This window comes from Rhea americana, unplaced genomic scaffold (assembly GCF_003343005.1).
Source record: "Rhea americana isolate MKP2758 unplaced genomic scaffold, rheAme1 scaffold_61, whole genome shotgun sequence".
NCBI classification, from domain to species: Eukaryota; Metazoa; Chordata; class Aves; order Rheiformes; family Rheidae; genus Rhea; species Rhea americana.
Window position 1 is genome coordinate 2,746,243 of NW_028186768.1, and position 18,931 is coordinate 2,765,173.

At 42.8% G+C, this 18,931-nt stretch overlaps 1 protein-coding gene across 3 annotated transcripts in view; it reads left to right on the top strand.

Annotated features, from left to right (window-relative positions):
- The window catches only part of TNC (tenascin C), a 73,644-nt gene that overhangs the window by 24,196 nt on the left and 30,517 nt on the right, over positions 1-18,931 (top strand). The window contains exons 2-12 of one of the 3 annotated variants that reach the window (XM_085320110.1): positions 920-1,510; positions 2,894-4,300; positions 6,097-6,360; positions 7,238-7,353; positions 7,452-7,608; positions 8,177-8,446; positions 9,611-9,796; positions 10,538-10,627; positions 11,194-11,457; positions 13,915-14,283; positions 18,366-18,785. In XM_085320110.1, coding sequence (XP_085176236.1) covers positions 1,048-1,510; positions 2,894-4,300; positions 6,097-6,360; positions 7,238-7,353; positions 7,452-7,608; positions 8,177-8,446; positions 9,611-9,796; positions 10,538-10,627; positions 11,194-11,457; positions 13,915-14,283; positions 18,366-18,785 — 4,006 coding nt within the window. In that variant the 5' untranslated portion in view covers positions 920-1,047. The remainder of the gene's footprint in view (positions 1-919; positions 1,511-2,893; positions 4,301-6,096; positions 6,361-7,237; positions 7,354-7,451; positions 7,609-8,176; positions 8,447-9,610; positions 9,797-10,537; positions 10,628-11,193; positions 11,458-13,914; positions 14,284-18,365; positions 18,786-18,931) is intronic. The other 2 variants (XM_085320108.1, XM_085320109.1) reach the window with 2 other exon arrangements.

Genomic DNA, 18,931 nt, shown 5'->3' on the forward strand with positions numbered 1-18,931 from the left:
TTATTTTTAAAAAATTCTGGTAATACTTCCCGCCTACCTGCCTGCTCTCTTATCCTTTGAAGTTGCTATAGCACAATACAGATAGGAAACCAACAGATTTCYTATATTCAGATTGATACTTACAGTATGTTACCCTTGTTGGAGCCTCATTTGGGGTAATCTACTGTGTCCCATTAGTTTTACACTAAAATATTGCTAGACGTGATGTCAACACTGACTCCAGAACCCTGAGTCTGCAGCGTTCTTAGGAAAGCTCCATTTATCTTCCTGCTTCAGGCAAATTGTCTTTACAGTGAGCCTGTTATTGACTGTAAGCTCTGGAGTTCAGGTTCCCAGGCAAAYTAAATTAAAGCATTTGGGAAAGGACTACACTGGGCTTAGTGGTGCTGATACGTCTTTTGATTGTGTCTCAAGTATCTCAGGTGATCTAACTTTTGTTAGCCTGCAAGCAGTGGAGTAATGGGGGAAGGGAAGGCAGGCTTCTAACACTGTCTGTATAATAAAAGAAGACACATTTTTTTTCTGTGTATTTTTTGTTGTAAGCCCCTGCRCTGGGCCTGAAAGTAGTGTTTTTGCATGAGGTGAGACTCAGCAGGCTACTTTGCCCTAGTATTCTGTTTGAGACAGTTGAACCTTCTTTTACTCCATTATACTTGCTCTAAACTGGAAATAATAGTAGTTTCTTTCAAGATTGGTGTTTTGTGAGTTTTTGTTCACAAGCATGCTAAGATCCTGGAAGATTAAGCACTGCACTACTGTTGTTTAAGTGCAAGGTCAGCAAGTCTGGGTCAGGTGAGATTGTATGTTGAGTAGCACCTTAGCCAAGTTCTTTCAGGACATGGGCACATACAGTGTTGCGGATGTTTTGTTGAGCGGTGCAGCTGCTGTTCATCTCTAATATGTCTCCTTATTGTTTCAGGGAACAACTGTACCAGGAAAGGAGAGGAAATCCAATTTGGTTTGAACTGGCTCTCCAGTTTCAGCTCCAGACTACAAAGACCAAATAAACAAGACTCCATCTGCCTCCAGAAGGAACTGAACACCACAATGGGACTCCCCACCCAGGTGCTGGCCTGTGTGATCTTAGCTGTGTTATACCAGCRTGCCAGTGGTGGACTCCTCAGGCGAATTATCAAGCAAAAACAGGAGACTGGGTTAAACATGACCTTGCAAGACGATAACCAGCCTGTGGTTTTAAACCATGTCTACAACATTAAATTACCTGGTCGCTCCCTTTGCTCTGTGGACCTAGATTCAGCTAGCGGTGATGCAGATTTGAAGGCAGAAATTGAGCCAGTCAAGCACTACGAGGAGCACACGATGAAYGAGGAGAACCAGATTGTCTTCACTCACCGGATCAACATTCCCCGCCAGGCTTGTGGCTGTGCTGCTGCTCCAGACATTAAGGATCTCCTGAGCAGACTAGAGGAGCTGGAGGGGCTGGTATCCTCCCTACGAGAGCAGTGTGCCAGTGGTGCTGGATGTTGTCCCAGTACCCAAACAGCAGAAGGTAAGGCAGCTGGAGGAGCTGCTCTCTGGGAAACTCTCACGCTGGCTGCAGCCCTTGTTTAGAATAGATTCTAGAATCTGTTTCAAGAATGAACAAAAGTCAACCTGTTAAATTTGAAACATAATCAAAGTTGGGAATGTGTTTGGCCAGCTTGCAAGATGTGTTCATTCACAGTTTTGCAGTTTAATGTGTCTGTGGGCTAGAGCTCTGCCTGAGCACCAGTCRGCCACATTATTGCTGCAGCACTGAGCATGTATGGTGCTTGGGCAAGGTGACAGGATCAGAGCTAAGATTAAACTCATACAGTACAAGCTCTTGGCCCTGCATTTGTCTCCTTGAATAGACTGCCAGTGTAACTATTTTTATTTCCAAGTTTTCTCGAATAGAGACCAATAAAAATACAGCAAGATATAGACTATAGATGAATACTTGTGAGAACAAATGATTAGAGAGAGAAAAATATAATATCCTTCCTGCTGTTTTTTAAACTGAGGTAAGAGACTGGTCATACAAGAAAGTAAGCAGAAATCTTCTCAGTAGTAATCTGTCCCCCTGAGAACAGAACCAGTCTCCATGCCAATGATACAACGTACTGCCCAGCTTTTTATGTTTTGGAGTGAATTGGTGAATAATGCTTCATGGTGCATGCTCTCATGAAGCTGTCAGCAAAGCTGCTCTGTCAGTGGAAAAGGGTTTGAGAAGGGCAGACAAATCCAACACGCTAATTTGCTAAGTAGTTGGCAGGAACTCTTCTCTGACAGTAGTGTGAATTAAATTGTTCCTGGTAAATTAAATCTCGTAAGAAAAAGAAGGAGGTATTTTGATTCAAAAGCTTTGGCAAATCTCTAAAGAGACGTGTCCTGCAGGGATCTGGGAAAATAAGACCCCTTTTAGGTAACTCCAGTAAGGGACCCAAAGGCTGAATATCTCCTGATTGCTTCAGAAATGTTATCCTGTTTGCTATAGTTTCTCACTGTATAATTTTTCCCAACGTGCTTTGGGACTTGTTTGGGCATGGCAGTAGGAGCAGGGAGGTTAAGTGCAAGGAGTTATCTTCTGAGCACTGGTGGTACAGCACAGCACCAGATTTGTAAATATCTTTGTAAAACTTTTAAATATACCTCCAAGCCCCCTGGGCTGAAAGAGGCATTGTGCCCGGTTGTCATGGGCACATTTCTGCCACCATGGTCATTTTTATTCTCCAGAGGGAAGATGTAACAACAGGCACCATGACCTGCGGCTAGCTGTCCTTGCTGTTCAGCAAAGGAATTAATCCATCTAATTGCCCCACGCGGCATGGTGGAGATGGAGCATTTATGTTGCACTGGTCTGACACAACCCAGAGCCAATGAGGGTAACAGGTTTTCTGATGCATTGGTACAGGTCGCCTGGACACAACACCCTATTGTGGTGGACATGGAAACTACAGCACTGAGATCTGTGGCTGCATTTGTGAGCCTGGCTGGAAAGGCCCCAACTGCTCTGAACCCAACTGCCCACGCAACTGCTCGAACAGAGGCCGCTGCGTCCATGGCAAGTGCATCTGTGTAGAAGGCTTCACTGGTGAGGACTGTGGCCAGGCCACCTGCCCATCAGACTGTAACGACCAAGGCAAGTGCGTCGATGGGGTTTGTGTGTGCTTTGAGGGGTACACRGGAGCAGACTGCAGCGAGGAGCTCTGCCCCGAGGGGTGCAGCGTGCATGGGAAGTGTGTGAGCGGGCAGTGCGTGTGCAACGAGGGCTTCACCGGCAAGGACTGCAGTGAGCCTCTCTGTCTCAACAACTGCAACAACCGTGGGCGCTGCGTGGACAACGAGTGCGTCTGTGACGAGGGCTACACTGGTGAAGACTGCAACGAGCTCATCTGCCCCAATGATTGCTTCGACCGTGGGCGCTGTGTCAACGGGACCTGCTTCTGTGAGCAGGGCTACACTGGGGAGGACTGCGGGGAGCTGACTTGCCCCAACAATTGCAACAACAACGGTCGCTGCGAGAATGGGCTGTGTGTCTGTCRCGAAGGCTTCGTGGGGGATGACTGCAGTGAAAAGAGGTGCCCAAAAGACTGCAACAACCGTGGGCGCTGCGTGAGCGGGCGCTGCGTGTGCCACGAGGGCTACCTGGGTGAAGACTGCGGAGAGCTGCGGTGCCCCAACGACTGCCACCGCCGCGGGCGCTGCATCAACGGGCAGTGCATGTGTGACGAGGGGTTCATCGGGGAAGACTGCGGGGAGCTGCGGTGCCCCAGTGACTGCCACAGCCGCGGGCGCTGCGTCAAYGGGCAGTGCGTGTGCGACGAGCGGTTCGTCGGGGATGACTGCGGGGAGCTGCGGTGCCCCAACGACTGCCACAAGCATGGGCGCTGTGTCAACGGGCAGTGCGTGTGCAACGAGGGGTACACGGGGGAAGACTGCGGGGAGCTGCGGTGCCCTGAGGACTGCCACAACCGAGGCCGGTGTGTAGAGGGGCAGTGCGTGTGCGACAACGGCTTCACCGGGGACGACTGCGGGGAGCTGGCCTGCCCCAACAGCTGCAACCACCGCGGGCGCTGCGTCAACGGGCAGTGTGTGTGCGAAGAAGGGTTCACAGGAGAGGACTGTGGCCAGCGGCGCTGCCCCAACGACTGCCATGGCCGGGGTCGCTGCGTTGACGGACGGTGTGTGTGTGAGGAAGGCTTTGTCGGGGATGACTGCCGTGAACGCTCCTGCCCCAACAACTGCAACAACATGGGACGCTGTGTCGAGGGACAGTGTATCTGTGAGGATGGTTACATAGGGGACGACTGTTCTGATGGTAGGTTGTAATGTCCGTTTCAACCCACTTCCCCTGGGTAATCTCTGTGTTCATCCAGCAGTGCAGGAGGCTCTATGAACCTTTCTAAGTAGCTAGACCTTAGTTCCGCTTTATCATAGTCAGAACAACTAAATCAGTGGAGTTAGAGCACCCAGAGCAAGATCTTGGCCTTCCTCACTTGTCGGGGCTATGTAGGATAGTCCTTGCTGATATCTTTTTATGGCCAGCAAATTGATAATGGTAGTGCAATCAGTTTGTTATCTCCAAGCTTGCTCCCACCATACTGTCACTGGAGTAGCAGCTTGCACTGGTTGGGAATTTGTCACTGTTATCTTTCAGTTTCTCCTAATACCTCTTTAGGCTAAGAAGATAGATTCTCTCCCCTCCCTCCCCCCCAAAAAAGCGTTCTGACTATGGAAAAGGAGATATATGCAGAATCTTCTTACTAGGTTCTCAGTAGTATTAGCTAAAAGAATATAGAAAGAATTTATACTGAAAAATAAGGCTCTGCAGGAATGAAGTAATGTGGAAAACGAACTTCAGGGAATAAATAGTCTGAGTATCAAATGTTTCTGACAGCCAATTTATGGTCCCCATTCCAGTGCTAGACTGGTACAAAARGGATTTTCATCTGAGGTGCCATCACTATTGTAGGCGCAGAAAACTAAACACATGGCACTGACAATATATACTAACAGTCTCCAAGGGCTCAGTGGTTTTGCTTTGAAGGTGGATCTCTCTGAGCTGGAACCGTTGCGGAGTCAGAGTGTGTAATGGAGGCAAGGTAAACTCATAAAATAACCTTGTCCTGTCTGACTCATCAGCACGAGGCAGCCATCACGATAGGATGGCCAGATGTTCCAAGCATTATAGTGCAATTTTTCAGGGTTACTGGGGCCTTGGCTACCTCTCAGCTGATCAGATGGATTTTTCTAGGTAAAGCAAAATTTGATCATATTTTTTAAAAGGTTTTCTTACTCATACTGTTGGGTTTGACAAAACTTGGAGTAAAACTGTGGAATCAGCTGGAGTGGAAACCTAGTTATAAAGCCACATACTTAGTTTCCCAGTACCACTGACACTATAGAAAAGTTGATAGAAAATTTTGGCAGCTAGATAGTGGCAGGCATTACACTATAAAGGAAGTAGTTTTCCTTAGGATATCCCTGAGGAGCAATTTTGGAACTGAAGTCTTTGTAGGATAATCAAGGAGTACTTTGAGGGTGGGAACATGATAAAAGATAATGAATACCCTTGAAAAGAAATTCCCATATTTTATTTTCCCCTGCTGAAAGATTCCCAAGCCACGTTTTGTGCTGTACGTGTGCAAATGTGGAGTAATTCACTTGGAAGTATTTAGAAAAATAATAGTGTTTTATTTCACTTTGGAAAATCCATGCAATTTTGTATATGGAAAGCCCAGGACTTTCAGCTATAAAATCATGTGTTACTGGCAGTTGACTTAAACAACTGAATCCCTAAGGAGCTTRCTAGAGTAGTCATCTGCATCAGTCTTGCACGTTAGCCACTGGAGGAGGAGCTAGAACATAATGAGCTATAGGTTGTGTGTGAGAACGAGAGCAGAAATTGGCCTGTGGCTTTTGGAAATGTCTGTAGTCTTCGTCACTTGGACATTCCTTTCTTCAGTTGGCTAATTTGTGTGACCTGGCTTCTCCATTCCCTATTTGTTAGCTGATTCTTATGAACTCCTCCTGGGAAAATGTGAAACTGGGTAAGTCATTCATTTTTGAGCCCTGAAAAGCTCTTAGAAGTTTGTTTTGTTTTCCCCTTCCCAGTGTCTCCTCCAACTGAGCTGACTGTGACAAACATAACAGATAAGACCGTAAATCTGGAATGGAAGCATGAGAATCTAGTCAATGAGTATCTTGTCACCTATGTCCCTACCAGCAGTGGTGGCCTAGATCTGCAGTTCACCGTGCCAGGAAATCGGACATCTGCCACTATTCATGAACTGGAGCCGGGTGTGGAATACTTTATCCGTGTCTTTGCAATCCTTAAAAACAAGAAGAGCATTCCAGTCAGTGCCAGGGTAGCAACATGTGAGTTTAATGTTCCCTGTATTCACCCATTTATCTGTGTTTGTAGTGTGTATTATTTGTATCCTTTCTTTGGGGGGGGGGTTCTTTCTATTTTATTTTTTATTTTCAATTCATCTTTTCTTCTAGACCAAGTCAGTCATCTTCACTTGCATTTTCTATACTATTCCARTACTCAAGACTGCATTAAAACTACAGTTCACTAGCTCTTCTGCTCGGTGCACTAGTTCTTCCGCTCAGCTCCTCTGCTCTCCCAATCATAGAATTCTTGTAATTTAAGACCTTCAGATTTTTCATAATAAGGTACTTTTTTAAACCTTGGTAATGCTTCCTAAAATAATGTAAGAATATAGCAGCATGTGAAAAAAGCAGATCCAAATGAAAACATTTGGATTCTAAATGTTTTAACTAAAATGAAGGTTATATTTGTTTTKCATCTTCATTGTGTCTTACAGTATCTTACTTTCCCTGTGCTGTCTGTCTACTTGTTCATCATCTTTATACTGTGTACATATCCGTTGTATCTAAACATCTCAACCTCAAAAGATGTCCATTGAATTCTGTCACTGCGGTCATTTTTAGACACCTGGGGCAGGATTCATCTAACTTGACATGTCCATACAAGGCTTCTTTACAGATAAAGGGAAAAAATAGATGTTTTTAGGGCACAATTAATTTTACTCTAAGGTGGCATCTAAGATGGATCAGAGGAATGTCACTTCAAAGGCAGAATAACTGGCTGTGAAGAGAGTCTGAACATCTCAGATACAGGTCACTACACTGTGGATATTTATAGTTGTGGAAGGATATCCCAATGCCAGTGCCCTCATTTGTGGGAAATCATTGCTCATGTAGTTGTCTCATTTTTTCTCTGTCACAGACCTGCCTGCTCCAGAAGGTCTGAAATTCAAATCTGTCAGAGAAACATCYGTCCAGGTGGAGTGGGATCCTCTGAACATTTCATTTGATGGATGGGAGCTGATTTTCCGTAATATGGTAAGGAAGCAATGTTTCTTGCATAGAGGAACGTGCATGTGCAAGTGAAGGACCCTATGTTTCTTGTATTTATTTTAACTGATTATTCTGTGTTACAGAAAAAGGAGGATAATGGAGATATAACCAGCAGCTTGAAAAGGCCRGAAACATCATATATGCAGCCAGGTTTGGCACCAGGGCAACAGTATAATGTATCCCTTCATATAGTGAAAAACAATACCAGAGGACCCGGACTGTCAAGGGTGATAACCACAAGTAAGAACAACCTGGTATTTGATGTACCACAACTGATAAAACAACTGCTACTTGATGTAGTCTGTGGAATTTTTAAACAAAGAAAAAGCGAAGTTATATACTGTATTTTCTGAGGCAAAAAAGGAAGCACTGAAGCTGCTAATAAAAAGACATAAGGAGAAATTATTTCCTTTCCAAATTACCTGACTACAGAGGAAAGGAAATTTGTTTTTATCTAGATTGTAGCCAGCAGTATGCACTTGGTTCTTGTTCAAAAGGTACATCRACAGGAACGAGAATTCCTGTCATCCTGGCAGTGATTGCACAGAGAAATTACTTAGGAGAAAGAGGTTTTGTTGTGCAGATGGAGAACCTTCTAGGGTTTCCACTCGTCTTTGCTTTGGCAGCTTCTGATGTTAATGAATTTTGATGCATTAGCTTCTGACGAATTGGTTCCATTTGGCAATAAGCTTCAGCTGATAAGAACCACCGTCTTTTGCTCTGATTCAACAGTTTGAAGACCTGACTGTGTATGATCTTCCTGGCGAGGTTGCTTAAAAAAAATCATATTTTTCTCTCTTCATTACAGAGCTTGATGCCCCTAGCCAGATTGAGGCRAAAGATGTCACAGATACCACAGCTCTGATCACGTGGTCCAAACCCTTGGCTGAAATTGAAGGCATAGAGCTCACCTATGGCCCCAAGGATGTTCCAGGGGACAGAACAACCATTGACCTCTCCGAAGATGAAAACCAATATTCTCTYGGAAACCTGAAACCACACACAGAGTATGAAGTGACACTCATCTCTCGGCGAGGGGACATGGAAAGCGATCCCATGAAAGAAGTCTTTGTCACAGGTAAAAGACTTGGATACCAGTCCAAGCTTCTAGAAGGGTGACGTAATTGCCACCAGTGTTTCTATGCTGTTTCCAACATGTCACTTAAGTTGATAGTTACAACATTGACACAGAACCACCTCTGTTACAGAGATGTAATGGAGATGGTTTTCCTGTGTGTCTTTGTGACTTTAAGAGTGAGATTCCCATTTTATTGGGAGTCCCATATCAAAATATTTAAACTCTCAGGTTCCTAAATGTCTTTTGAAAATGGAAATTATGCTCTTAGGTCACTTAGCTTTTTGATCATCTTATGCTAAATCTCTACTCTAGGAAACAGAGTTCCTCTAGGTTATTGCCTGTTTGCTGTGCTAAACATCTTCCATGGTTCCTACTTCCACAACGTCTAAAACCTGAGCAGCAACATTATTTCTGTTTGCCTAAATCCAAAACAGATTAGCAGAGAACTGCTCTTTCTCCTCCCTCTGCTCTGGCACTGTTTGCTGTCTTGTTTTCTAAATTTAGTTTTTCTCCTTARTGACCTTGGGAGTGTTTTATGAAAGAAGTGGGTCCTTTAGCATGTTGTCAAAGTTTGGATGCATTAATAGAGCTGAGAAAATGGAACATAGAGAATTACCTCCCTTTTCATCTCAAAATGTAGTTGTTCCTTCAGATAGAGATTTAAGTTTGTTATAGGAGTGAACAGTGAAATCTCATTGAAATCTCATTGAATTTATATATAATATTCACCTTTCCTTTTGATACCTGGAGTTCCCTTCAACTATGATTGGAAGGTTTTTGCTGAACAGAAATTCTGGAGTTGGTCAATTCTTTTTTATTAGAGGTCTTTTTCTATTGGAAAATTGAGTTATTTGTAAAGGAAAAAGAAGATTTTCATCCAAATATGTATTTCTACAAGCACTTTATATTTTGTTAGAAAAAACAATACTGAAGTTAAAAAYGTTATTTTTATTTCAGGAGGTAAAGGTTGAACTTCTTCCACTTTTTTTTTCCCCCCAAACAGTTCTAGTGAACTCTCCACTTTATGCCAAAAGGAATTTACTTGGTATAGTTAAAGTCTTGAACATAGAAGTATTATATGTGAGAAAACTTAATATCCATTTTTTTGATCATTCTCATCTTTTAAAAATTACTATCATAAGAGAATGATTCTTTCTTTTACAGATTTGGATGCTCCAAAGAACCTGAAGCGGGTGTCACAGACAGACAGCAGCATTACTTTGGAGTGGAAGAACAGTCATGCAAATATCGATAACTACAGAATTAAATTTGCTCCCATCGCTGGTGGAGACCATGCTGAGATTACAGTGCCAAAAGGCAATCAGGCAACAACCAAAGCTACACTCACAGGTAGGATTGAGAGGTTAATAATGTCATGCTGCTGTCATCACCCTAGTGTACAAAAATGTAGTGAAAAAATGTCCTTTTGGTCATCATATCTAAAAGGTTACAAGCAGAGGTTACACATTTTGAATACAAGCAGTTAAATTAAAACACATGTAATGTGCATTTGCCCATCTGCAGATRGATGACTAGACAACAAAAGGTGTCTAACCATTTCACTTTCATGTGCAGATCTGAATCCCACTAGCCACTTCCCTGAATTTTTAGATACCTATATCACTTTATGGGGATGRTTTCATACCTCTGCGTTCAAGACACTTCTGCATGGGCTAATGATGGTAGTTACTGATGCCAGCTTTCAGCTTTTCTGTGTACATGCAAGCTACCTTACCTGCCTGCAAAGCTAGATAACTGGAATTTTTCCATTTAATATGGATGTCTGTACCCTTTTCCTGAGCTGAAGAACCTACAATGCAAGCTCTTGCAAGTGGTATCTCTCTCTGATTATGTATTTGCACAGTGTCTAGCCTGCAATCTTAGTCAGCCATAATCCTTATCCTCCAGTATGTCCATGGAAAAAGATGCATTCACTTCAGATCAGCTGGAGGGTAAATGAGACCTTGAGTCKCCACTTACACAGGAAAGAATATATCTACACTCACATGCTTTCAGGCTTCCTTGTTTAAGAAAATGCCATCCAGCATCTCCCATAGACAGGGACTCACATCTCTTCTCCTTATCAATTAGGTTTGAGGCCTGGAACTGAATATGGCATTGGAGTGACAGCAGTGCGACAGGACAGAGAAAGTGCTCCTGCTACCATTAATGCTGGGACTGGTGAGTAGCTTGTTCCTCCTTTGTGCTCTGGAGGAAGCAGCGAGTCAGCTGGAGCCACTCTGGTGTTTCTTTCCTTTTTTAAGTAATGCTGTAAGAAGTACTTTAGAAGATTCTTCATTTCATCTTGACACAAATAAAACATTTTCCCAGAAGGGAAAGAGAAAACATTTCCCAAAGGTATACTCTGGGAGATTCGCCTCCAGGTGAGCTCCTTGGTGGTTATTACTTACCCCAACTGTCCTCTAGTTGTGAGGATTTGGGGCAGGAGTGGTGGTTAGGGTGTAAAGGTTAATTTGACAAAGAGCTCAGCTTCAGTTGTTGCAGTAGTCCTGACTTCCCTTCAAAACAAATTGTTCTCTCTCAACATCCCTCTTTTCCCAAGTGAATGCACTACTTGCTAAAGCGAATGTAAGCAGGGCAAATTTRTACAGAAAGTCAAATGAGACTTTGAGCTGTCACTAGACACACAGTATGAATACTGCTCTGTCTGCAGGTGCCTGAAAGACTGTCCCAGTGCAGGACAGGGACTTTGCTTAACATTTCAACTTTGTCTTTTTAACCTGTAGATCTTGATAACCCCAAGGACTTGGAAGTCAGTGATCCCACTGAAACAACCTTGTCGCTTCGCTGGAGAAGACCAGTGGCTAAGTTTGATCGTTACCGCCTCATTTACGTTAGTCCCTCTGGAAGAAAGAATGAAGTGGAGGTCCCTGTGGACAGCACCTCTTTTATCCTGCGAGGACTGGAGGCAGGGACAGAATACACCATCAGTCTGGTTGCGGAAAAGGGGAGACACAAAAGCAAACCTACAACTGTCAAGGGTTTGACTGGTGAGTAACAGCTTTTGATAGGTGCCATGCACCAGATCATTGGGCAGTGACTGGCCCAAGCACAGCTTCACCTGATTCTGTAGGTCATACTTGGGGAACAGCTCAAAGACATTAGCTGATATAGAGACCTGATCTGTCTGTCTAGCATGATAGGCTTATTCAAGGAGACTGTGTGTTTCCCTTATTACTGTATTTAACTGCATGTTGTCAGGGATTTTTCTTRCTGCCATTTGGGAAGACTCGTAAACCACACAGTCATTTGTCCTGCATGAAATGCAGCCCTTATCCTTTGTTTTAAACGGATTGCATTTTTTGTGCATTATAACTTAATGTTGTTTTCTACAGCTAAAAACAAAGTAGAAGAACAACCAGAATATGTTTAACATGGTTTATTCCTGCCTTACAACTTCTCTTCACAGTATGCCTTCATCCATCCATGAGCTTCAGCAGAGTCAACAGGGCTCTGCTTTCCTCCTTTTTCAATATTTTCATCCAAGAGCAGAGGAAAGCTAACGTCTTAAATCTGGTCACAGCCACTATTTCCGTTGGATATCATGACTGTTATGTTTGTCTACTTCAGCCATTTCTATTTGTGCAAATTATTCTTTACTTAACTAGAATCAATAGGTTACTTGTTGAATAAGATTTTATTATCTGTGAATATTTTTCACTCAAAGTTTTTTGCATATAGTTAATGTGTTCATATAGAACATAAGTGAGCCCTGAATCTTCAGGTGCCTTCAGGCTAAATACTGTGATGCAAAGCCTCAACTGCTGTCAACAGAGCCAGTGAAATCAGAATCAGCGGGGTTAGAATTATTGTCTTTATTGCATTGTATAATATATACTTACAGCCTTTTCCCTCCAAGACTACCTGTGAGGGAAACACATGTCAGAAATTGTGGATTTTACAAATTAATACTTGTATACAACTGAACTGGTCATAACCAGTTTCATACTCCATAGTAATGTTCCTGCCAGCAGTGCCGATGAATGCTTAATAGAGTCAGGTAATTTAGTTCAGACAAGAGTTGTATGGTGTAGTGTAAACAAAGGAAAGCCTTCAGCACTGAATTGCTTGTTTGATGCATAAGTCAGGCCAGTGTCCAATGTGGGGAGAATTTAGAAAGTCTTGAGGCACGCACATACAAAAGGAAGATGGAGGTTTAAGTGGTAGGAGTGAGCAGGCTTTAATTTTTTCARGGTTATTCTTTCTTCCTCTATTCGAATACTAAATAGTCTCACAAAAAGTGCGTGTAAAGGAAGAAATAGCATGAACAACAACATACTGTGGAATTTCACAGTCTGATTTTCCAGCACCAGCTTCCAAAGTCCCACAAGATGCTTTCTTTTTCCTTGTGTTTCTCTTTTTAAAATACATCCATCTGGCCAGTGTATTTGTTTTAAGTCTTTGCTCAGAGAGACCAGTAAACAAAGAATTCCCTGCAGYGTGTCCTTAGAGTCAACAGCAGTAGTTGACATAACCTGTGTCTGTGACCTTCCTCCAGTGGAAGGTCAAACACATGAGCATCAGGAGGCAGAAGTGTCCTCTAAGCCTGTGGAGTATGAGACAAGAAGTCACTTCAGTTTACCTTTTCCTCAATTCATCTCATCCATGTTGCCAGTACTTGGGAGGTCCTCAAGTCCTCAGGCTAAGACAAACAAGCTTGTTGTTTTACCCTCTTTTGCACGGCTGTAGGGAACCTCGGGTCCATTTTGCTGCTGGAGAGAGTGCTTGGAGCAGCAAGGTAGAGAGAGAAACTGATTGAAGTGGAAGGTGTCAGGAGCACAGTTAGGACTGGATGAGCTCTTGGTGAGTGCAGGAAGGAGACAGTCCTGCCATTTTAGTCCTGCCTCACTGAACGGAGGAGGTATTCCAGGTACTCCAGGAGGGCTGAGAGTATTTCCTTTCAGAGTTTCTTTTCCTTCTCCAGATTCCCAATATTCGGTCTTATGTTCTTGCCAGTGTCTTGATGATTCCGTCAGGCTTCCCTGCCTGCAGATATCCAGGAAAGTCAGGACTTTTGCTTCCTACATGTTTTTATTTGTCCATATAGTGAATTTTCTGTCACTGAGAATAGGGCTGCTTCTAGCCCCAGAACCGAAGATGGTCTGTTGATGCCTTCTCACCCCCTTACATTCTCCCTGTTATCTTTTTATGTGTGTTAACTTTCCACATACAGATGGTCAAAACTTTCAGCGCTCATGAACCTCTAGCAAAGAGCATGTCATGATGTCTTCCATACTGTGGGATGGCAGCCTTCTATTGCTTCTGTCTTTTCATGTGGAAGAAGTGTAGCTCAAGCAACAAAGCTTTTTTGTTCTGATGTCCATGAATCTGCATTCAAGGGATGGTAACAACTATAAAGTGCTTAGTTTGCTAAATGTTGGTTTATGTTGTTGAAAAGGAAAGATTGACTATGTCGCACTGCTGTTTGCTTGTTTATTTCTTTGTAGCTCCGCGTAGTCTAACCCTAATGCAGGCAATGACTCCTGACCCAGAGGAGCTTTCTGGTTCTGGGAGCTTTGCTGCTCCGGAGGCCTCAGGGCTGCAGGAGGACGCACTGAGGGACCTTGTGGTCTCCAGGGTAACAGACCACGGCTTTAGTGTCTCATGGTATGYGAACGCAGGAGTCTACAGTAGTTTTGTGGTGGAGTATAAAGAAGTGTCACTGGCAGCTGTGCCCCCTGCAGAAATCTTCCTGCCCAAAGAATCCTTAGGTGCTGTGATTGAAGGCCTCCAAGCTAACACTTCCTATAAAATCAAGGTGTATGGATTGGCTGGAGAACAGCGCTCCCCTTCTCTGGAAGCTGTGGCTACAACAGGTACCTTTTTTTCTGTTATTAACTRAGGTATCTAGGTGTCACCTACTTGTTAGAGGTCCCACCCAGCATCATGTTGCATTTTTGGTTTAGATCAACTTCAGGATGCAATGAAAACAAGTAGTTTTGTTAGCTGGTAGGATCTTTCTGGCAGCATGTCTGGAGAATGTTACATGAGATTGACAACTAATCTGTAGGGCGAGCACGTAACCCAGCTCTGGGGAGGCTGAGCAGTCAGACTGCAGCTTTGTTCCTCCTTGCTCTGGTCCTGGAGCATTGCCTGTGTAGCACAATGTGGCTCCTGGAGGAGAAGGGATGGCAATGTATCAGGCATGAGAGGCTTGTGGAGATAAATGAGTGGACCTTAGGGAAACCAAGTGCCAGCCTAGMATTCCTCTGCTGCAGGACCCAGATTGTACAGCAACTGCTGATGAATCGTGGATGTGATGCTGCCTTGCCTCTGGAAATGAGTCGTGCATAAAGAACTGACCAGAAGCATGGCTTGGAGAAGCAAGCTTTCCACTCTGTTAAATGTAGTTAAGATTTATGCTGTTTACCAAAGACCCTTGTATGTGCTGTGTGTCACTCCCTCTTCCTCTCCTGGCTTMTGCTAGTCTTGGATTGTGCCACCCTTTCTTATATAAACCCAAAGGAACGTTAGGAAGAGTGATTACGTGAGTCAATTCAATGGGAAACTACAGAGCTTACCACAGGCAAAATGAATTTGCCAGTAAAGATTGCCCATTTCTTCAGCTGATTCTTCTGCTAAGTGTAGCTGGAATCTCAGGCATTAATTTGAGGATTTTTAGTGATAGCTACTGTAGTATTCCTGGCTTGTGGTGTATCCCAATATTTTCATTTGCAGAGCTCAGAGTTGCAAAGGCACTGTAAGCCCAATTTAATCAGCTGGCTGAGAGAGGGGACAGCTATTTAGATGAAGGACTCTGAAAAGAGTGCAAGTATCACAGTAGGCCATGGCTCTATAACTTTCTTTCCTGGAGCTGCAGTCATAGCCTACAGTTTTGAGCTGATGAGAGACTCCACAGTGAAACTGGCTGGTAGCCTCTCTCGGAAAATAATGCAAAATCCAAGAGACGGAAGCAAGAAATAATACAAAATACTTTTTACTCCATCCCAAGTAACCAGGGAAATGTCCTGGCACGACATTAACATTCTTCTTAGCAAAAATACCAATGAAGCATTAAAATGGAATTTCTCTAAAGGCCAGCAACAACAATAGAGATATAATTAGGTCATGTTCAGCCTGAAGATTTTACTAAGACAATGATATTAAGAATTATTGCAGTTTGAAAAAGAGCGTATGTTTGTTGTCCATCCAGTTCCCTTCTACATAGCTTTCAGCTCTTTGGCATCTGCTATTCATTTCTCTCACTACTATGAATTGTCCTATCTGGCTCTCATCCACCCACCTAGGGTTCCTAGAACTCTGACTTTCTCTTCTTCCCATCTCTTGCCCTAGTTGCTTATTCAAGTGTTTGGTTTTCATTGGTTGTCTTATCTAACAGTTCATTAATTGCTCTCCAAATTTTCACTTATCCATTCTCTAGCTAATATTCTATCTAATAAAACGTTGAAAGTTGATACTGTCCGTAATATCAGAGTATTATTTTCCATGTATCCATATCATTTTCATTTTTCTATCTGCTGTATGTTTGTACAAAAAACCACATATTCCTCTATCACATCTTGACTTAATGTGGGGTATGCGTGTGTTTATCTGTGTGTGTGTGTGTGTGTGTAGACCTAGAACACTCTTTCTCATCCACAAATTCATTTGTTGAATTAGTCATTAAACCTCAAAGTAGTATTCACAATCAGATCTAAAAAAAATCAGAGATAATGTAACTACATGGAATTACATGTGCTTCATGGCACAGTTTGTACATGGGAATCTCCCATGAGGTCGTTAAAGTTGGCACAGTATGTTTAACCCACTTGTAATGGCAAAATGCTGAATTAAAATGCCAGYTGGGGGTTGGTTCCTCATTTTAGGGTGATGACATTGAACTGGTGCTCTGTTTCCCATTCAGATTAGAGAAAACAAAGTCTTTATGTGCTCATACTGTAACTACCAAATACCTGGGGTAAATGTCACTAGAGATGGACAAGTAAAATGAGGGAAAATGTGAAATGTTAGTCAAAATTGGCTTCTTATGGTTTTCTCAGGGTTCCACAGTAAAGCAGAACCTTAAGGCCAATCTGATTTTTCTTTTCCCTTGTTCTTTTTGATATTTCTTCCTGGGTTTCCAACACAAGGTGCATGGCAGTTCCCTGGTGGGAGTTTCCAAAGCATGAAGCTTAAGCTGTGTGATGTACTGCAACCCTTCCCTCTSCACTGGTCTGAACACTACGTGTATGCCTGTCTCCTGCAGAAATACTCTGTGGTAAAGCCCAACTACTAGTATGCATGTTAAGTAGGTAGCCTTAAGGCTGATGAACTACCAGCTCACTTGTTTGATGCTGTAGTTTTTACCTATTCCCAGAACAGGAAAGAGCTGTTTGGCTTTTGATTGTGCATTTGAAGCTGATAGAGTCACAGAAGGTTAATGATTAGGTGCTGCATGTCTTCCTGCTTTGTTCCCTGGGGATAATACATTAACTCAGTGACCCTGGAGTGGTCAAATAATATTCCTAACAGTGTACTTAATGAAGAAGAGGGAATTAAGCTAGCAGTTACCATTGCTCATATGCTAGTGTGGTGACAACATTGCTGTCTTCAGGTTGTATCATGTGTTGGGTCTGGTTTAAATCACACATTGGGGTAATTTAGGAGGACTCTTATATTGCTGATACATAAATATATACATACACACACACACACACATACATACATATACGTACATAAATACATATGTGTGTGTGTGTATATATATATATACACACGTATGTATGTATCACTAAATGCCTCGCAGGCTTCTTTCCTTCCTGGAGGTGAGCAGAAAAGAATGTTTTTACGTGTGTATTTGTCGTGAGAGTGTATTTTCGAGATAACGTTTCTGCTTTTATTTGAAAATGTTTTAAATTGATCTTTCTCCTCTGGAAATATTTTTCTGGTATATGTRTCAGTTTGGAGACAGATGCTGAATCCTGAGTACATATTTGTGCTGCTCTGACTGACAATAGTAGATGACTCGCTGTCTCTTAATTGAATGCCAGTGGGGCATGAAAGCAAGGCAGTCACTGGGGTGTGAAACGGTGTGGTATTCCACTAATGAGGAAATAATTCTGCATGGCTAATTGAAGTCTCAGAAAAATTACTTGCCTGTTGCCTTGCAGCAGTGATCAAATAGACATTCTCTGTCATCTCCATAGCTCTCAGATTTTTCAAAATCTGACTGTGCTACAGGGCATGTTCATAGTCTTATTCAGCATGGTAAAGGCTGATCTTTTTCCCTTCCATCCTTTTGGATTTCTTTAAAGAAAGACCACTCGCATTCTTTCTGTCTTGTTGGCTTTTAGTTATGGTCCCTTCCYTCTTTTTGAAAATTTTGCATGTATCCAGATGGACAACTGCTCCAAGCCTGTTTTTCTTTGGATAGGAAGAGATTTAGCATGCTTCTTACGTGGCTGACTTCTCAGCCTGGGTTTGACTACATTTGCAATATTTGGCATGTGTTCAACTTCTGGTTTGTATCAGTAGCAATAACTGACCTACTGTAGTAAAGATAAAAGGCATGTTTAAGAGATTTGRGGTTCAAATCCTCACCGATGTAAATAAGCAAAGTTCCTCAGAGTTAGCCAAAGTGTACTTGTTTACATTGACTGAGGATGTGCCCATATCTCTGTTGAAAGTCAGTGTCAATGGATTGCTATGGATAATGGTTGTTGCTCTGGGTCTGCTAGTTAGTTTGGTTCTATGCGAGAACCTCGTTGTGCTTGGTGATGCTACCTTTGCTTATGACCTGGATTCAGTCTCCAAAAAAAAGTACCTGTATGTTTTCTCTAGGCTTAGAGAACTGTAATGCAAAGCACAGAAACTGTTTTGTAACARATGTTAGACATCACTCACTACCTTTTGGGATTTATGATCAGGAAATTCTAACTTGTAATTTACCTCTGTTTAGCAAATCTAGTTACAACATCTGGAGAATCAAACAATGAAACATCATTTAATCCTACCAGTTCTGCACCTACTGAGCTAAGTTATTTAACAAACCCCAGCACTGGTTCTCATGCTCTGCTTTCGGTGCCCACTGGCCTTGCCATCTCAGAAGTCACTGATGCTCTTCATGACCTTAATGTCACGCACAGAACTTTCACTAGTTTCACCCTGTCTTGGGCAGCACAAGATGAGGTATTTGATCAGTTCTTTATCACTCTGAAAGACCTGTCCAGTTTAAACAAAACACAGGAAATCTTTTTGCCGGGAAACCAGCGAGAAACAGAATTTACCAATCTCACAGCTGGCACACAGTACCAGATTAACCTTCATGGAAGCATTCAAGGTCAGCTCTCTTGGTCCTTGGAAACCCTAGCTGCTACAGGTATTTTCTCTGGATTCATTAGCCGTATGTTCTTCTCCTGCTTTGAAATGCAGAGCTTCATTTTCATACTACTGTTCCGTTGCAAAAATGCTAGGCTTTGGGAGTGATGCCTTTCTTCTGACTCTTTTTTTTTTTTTTTTTTTTTT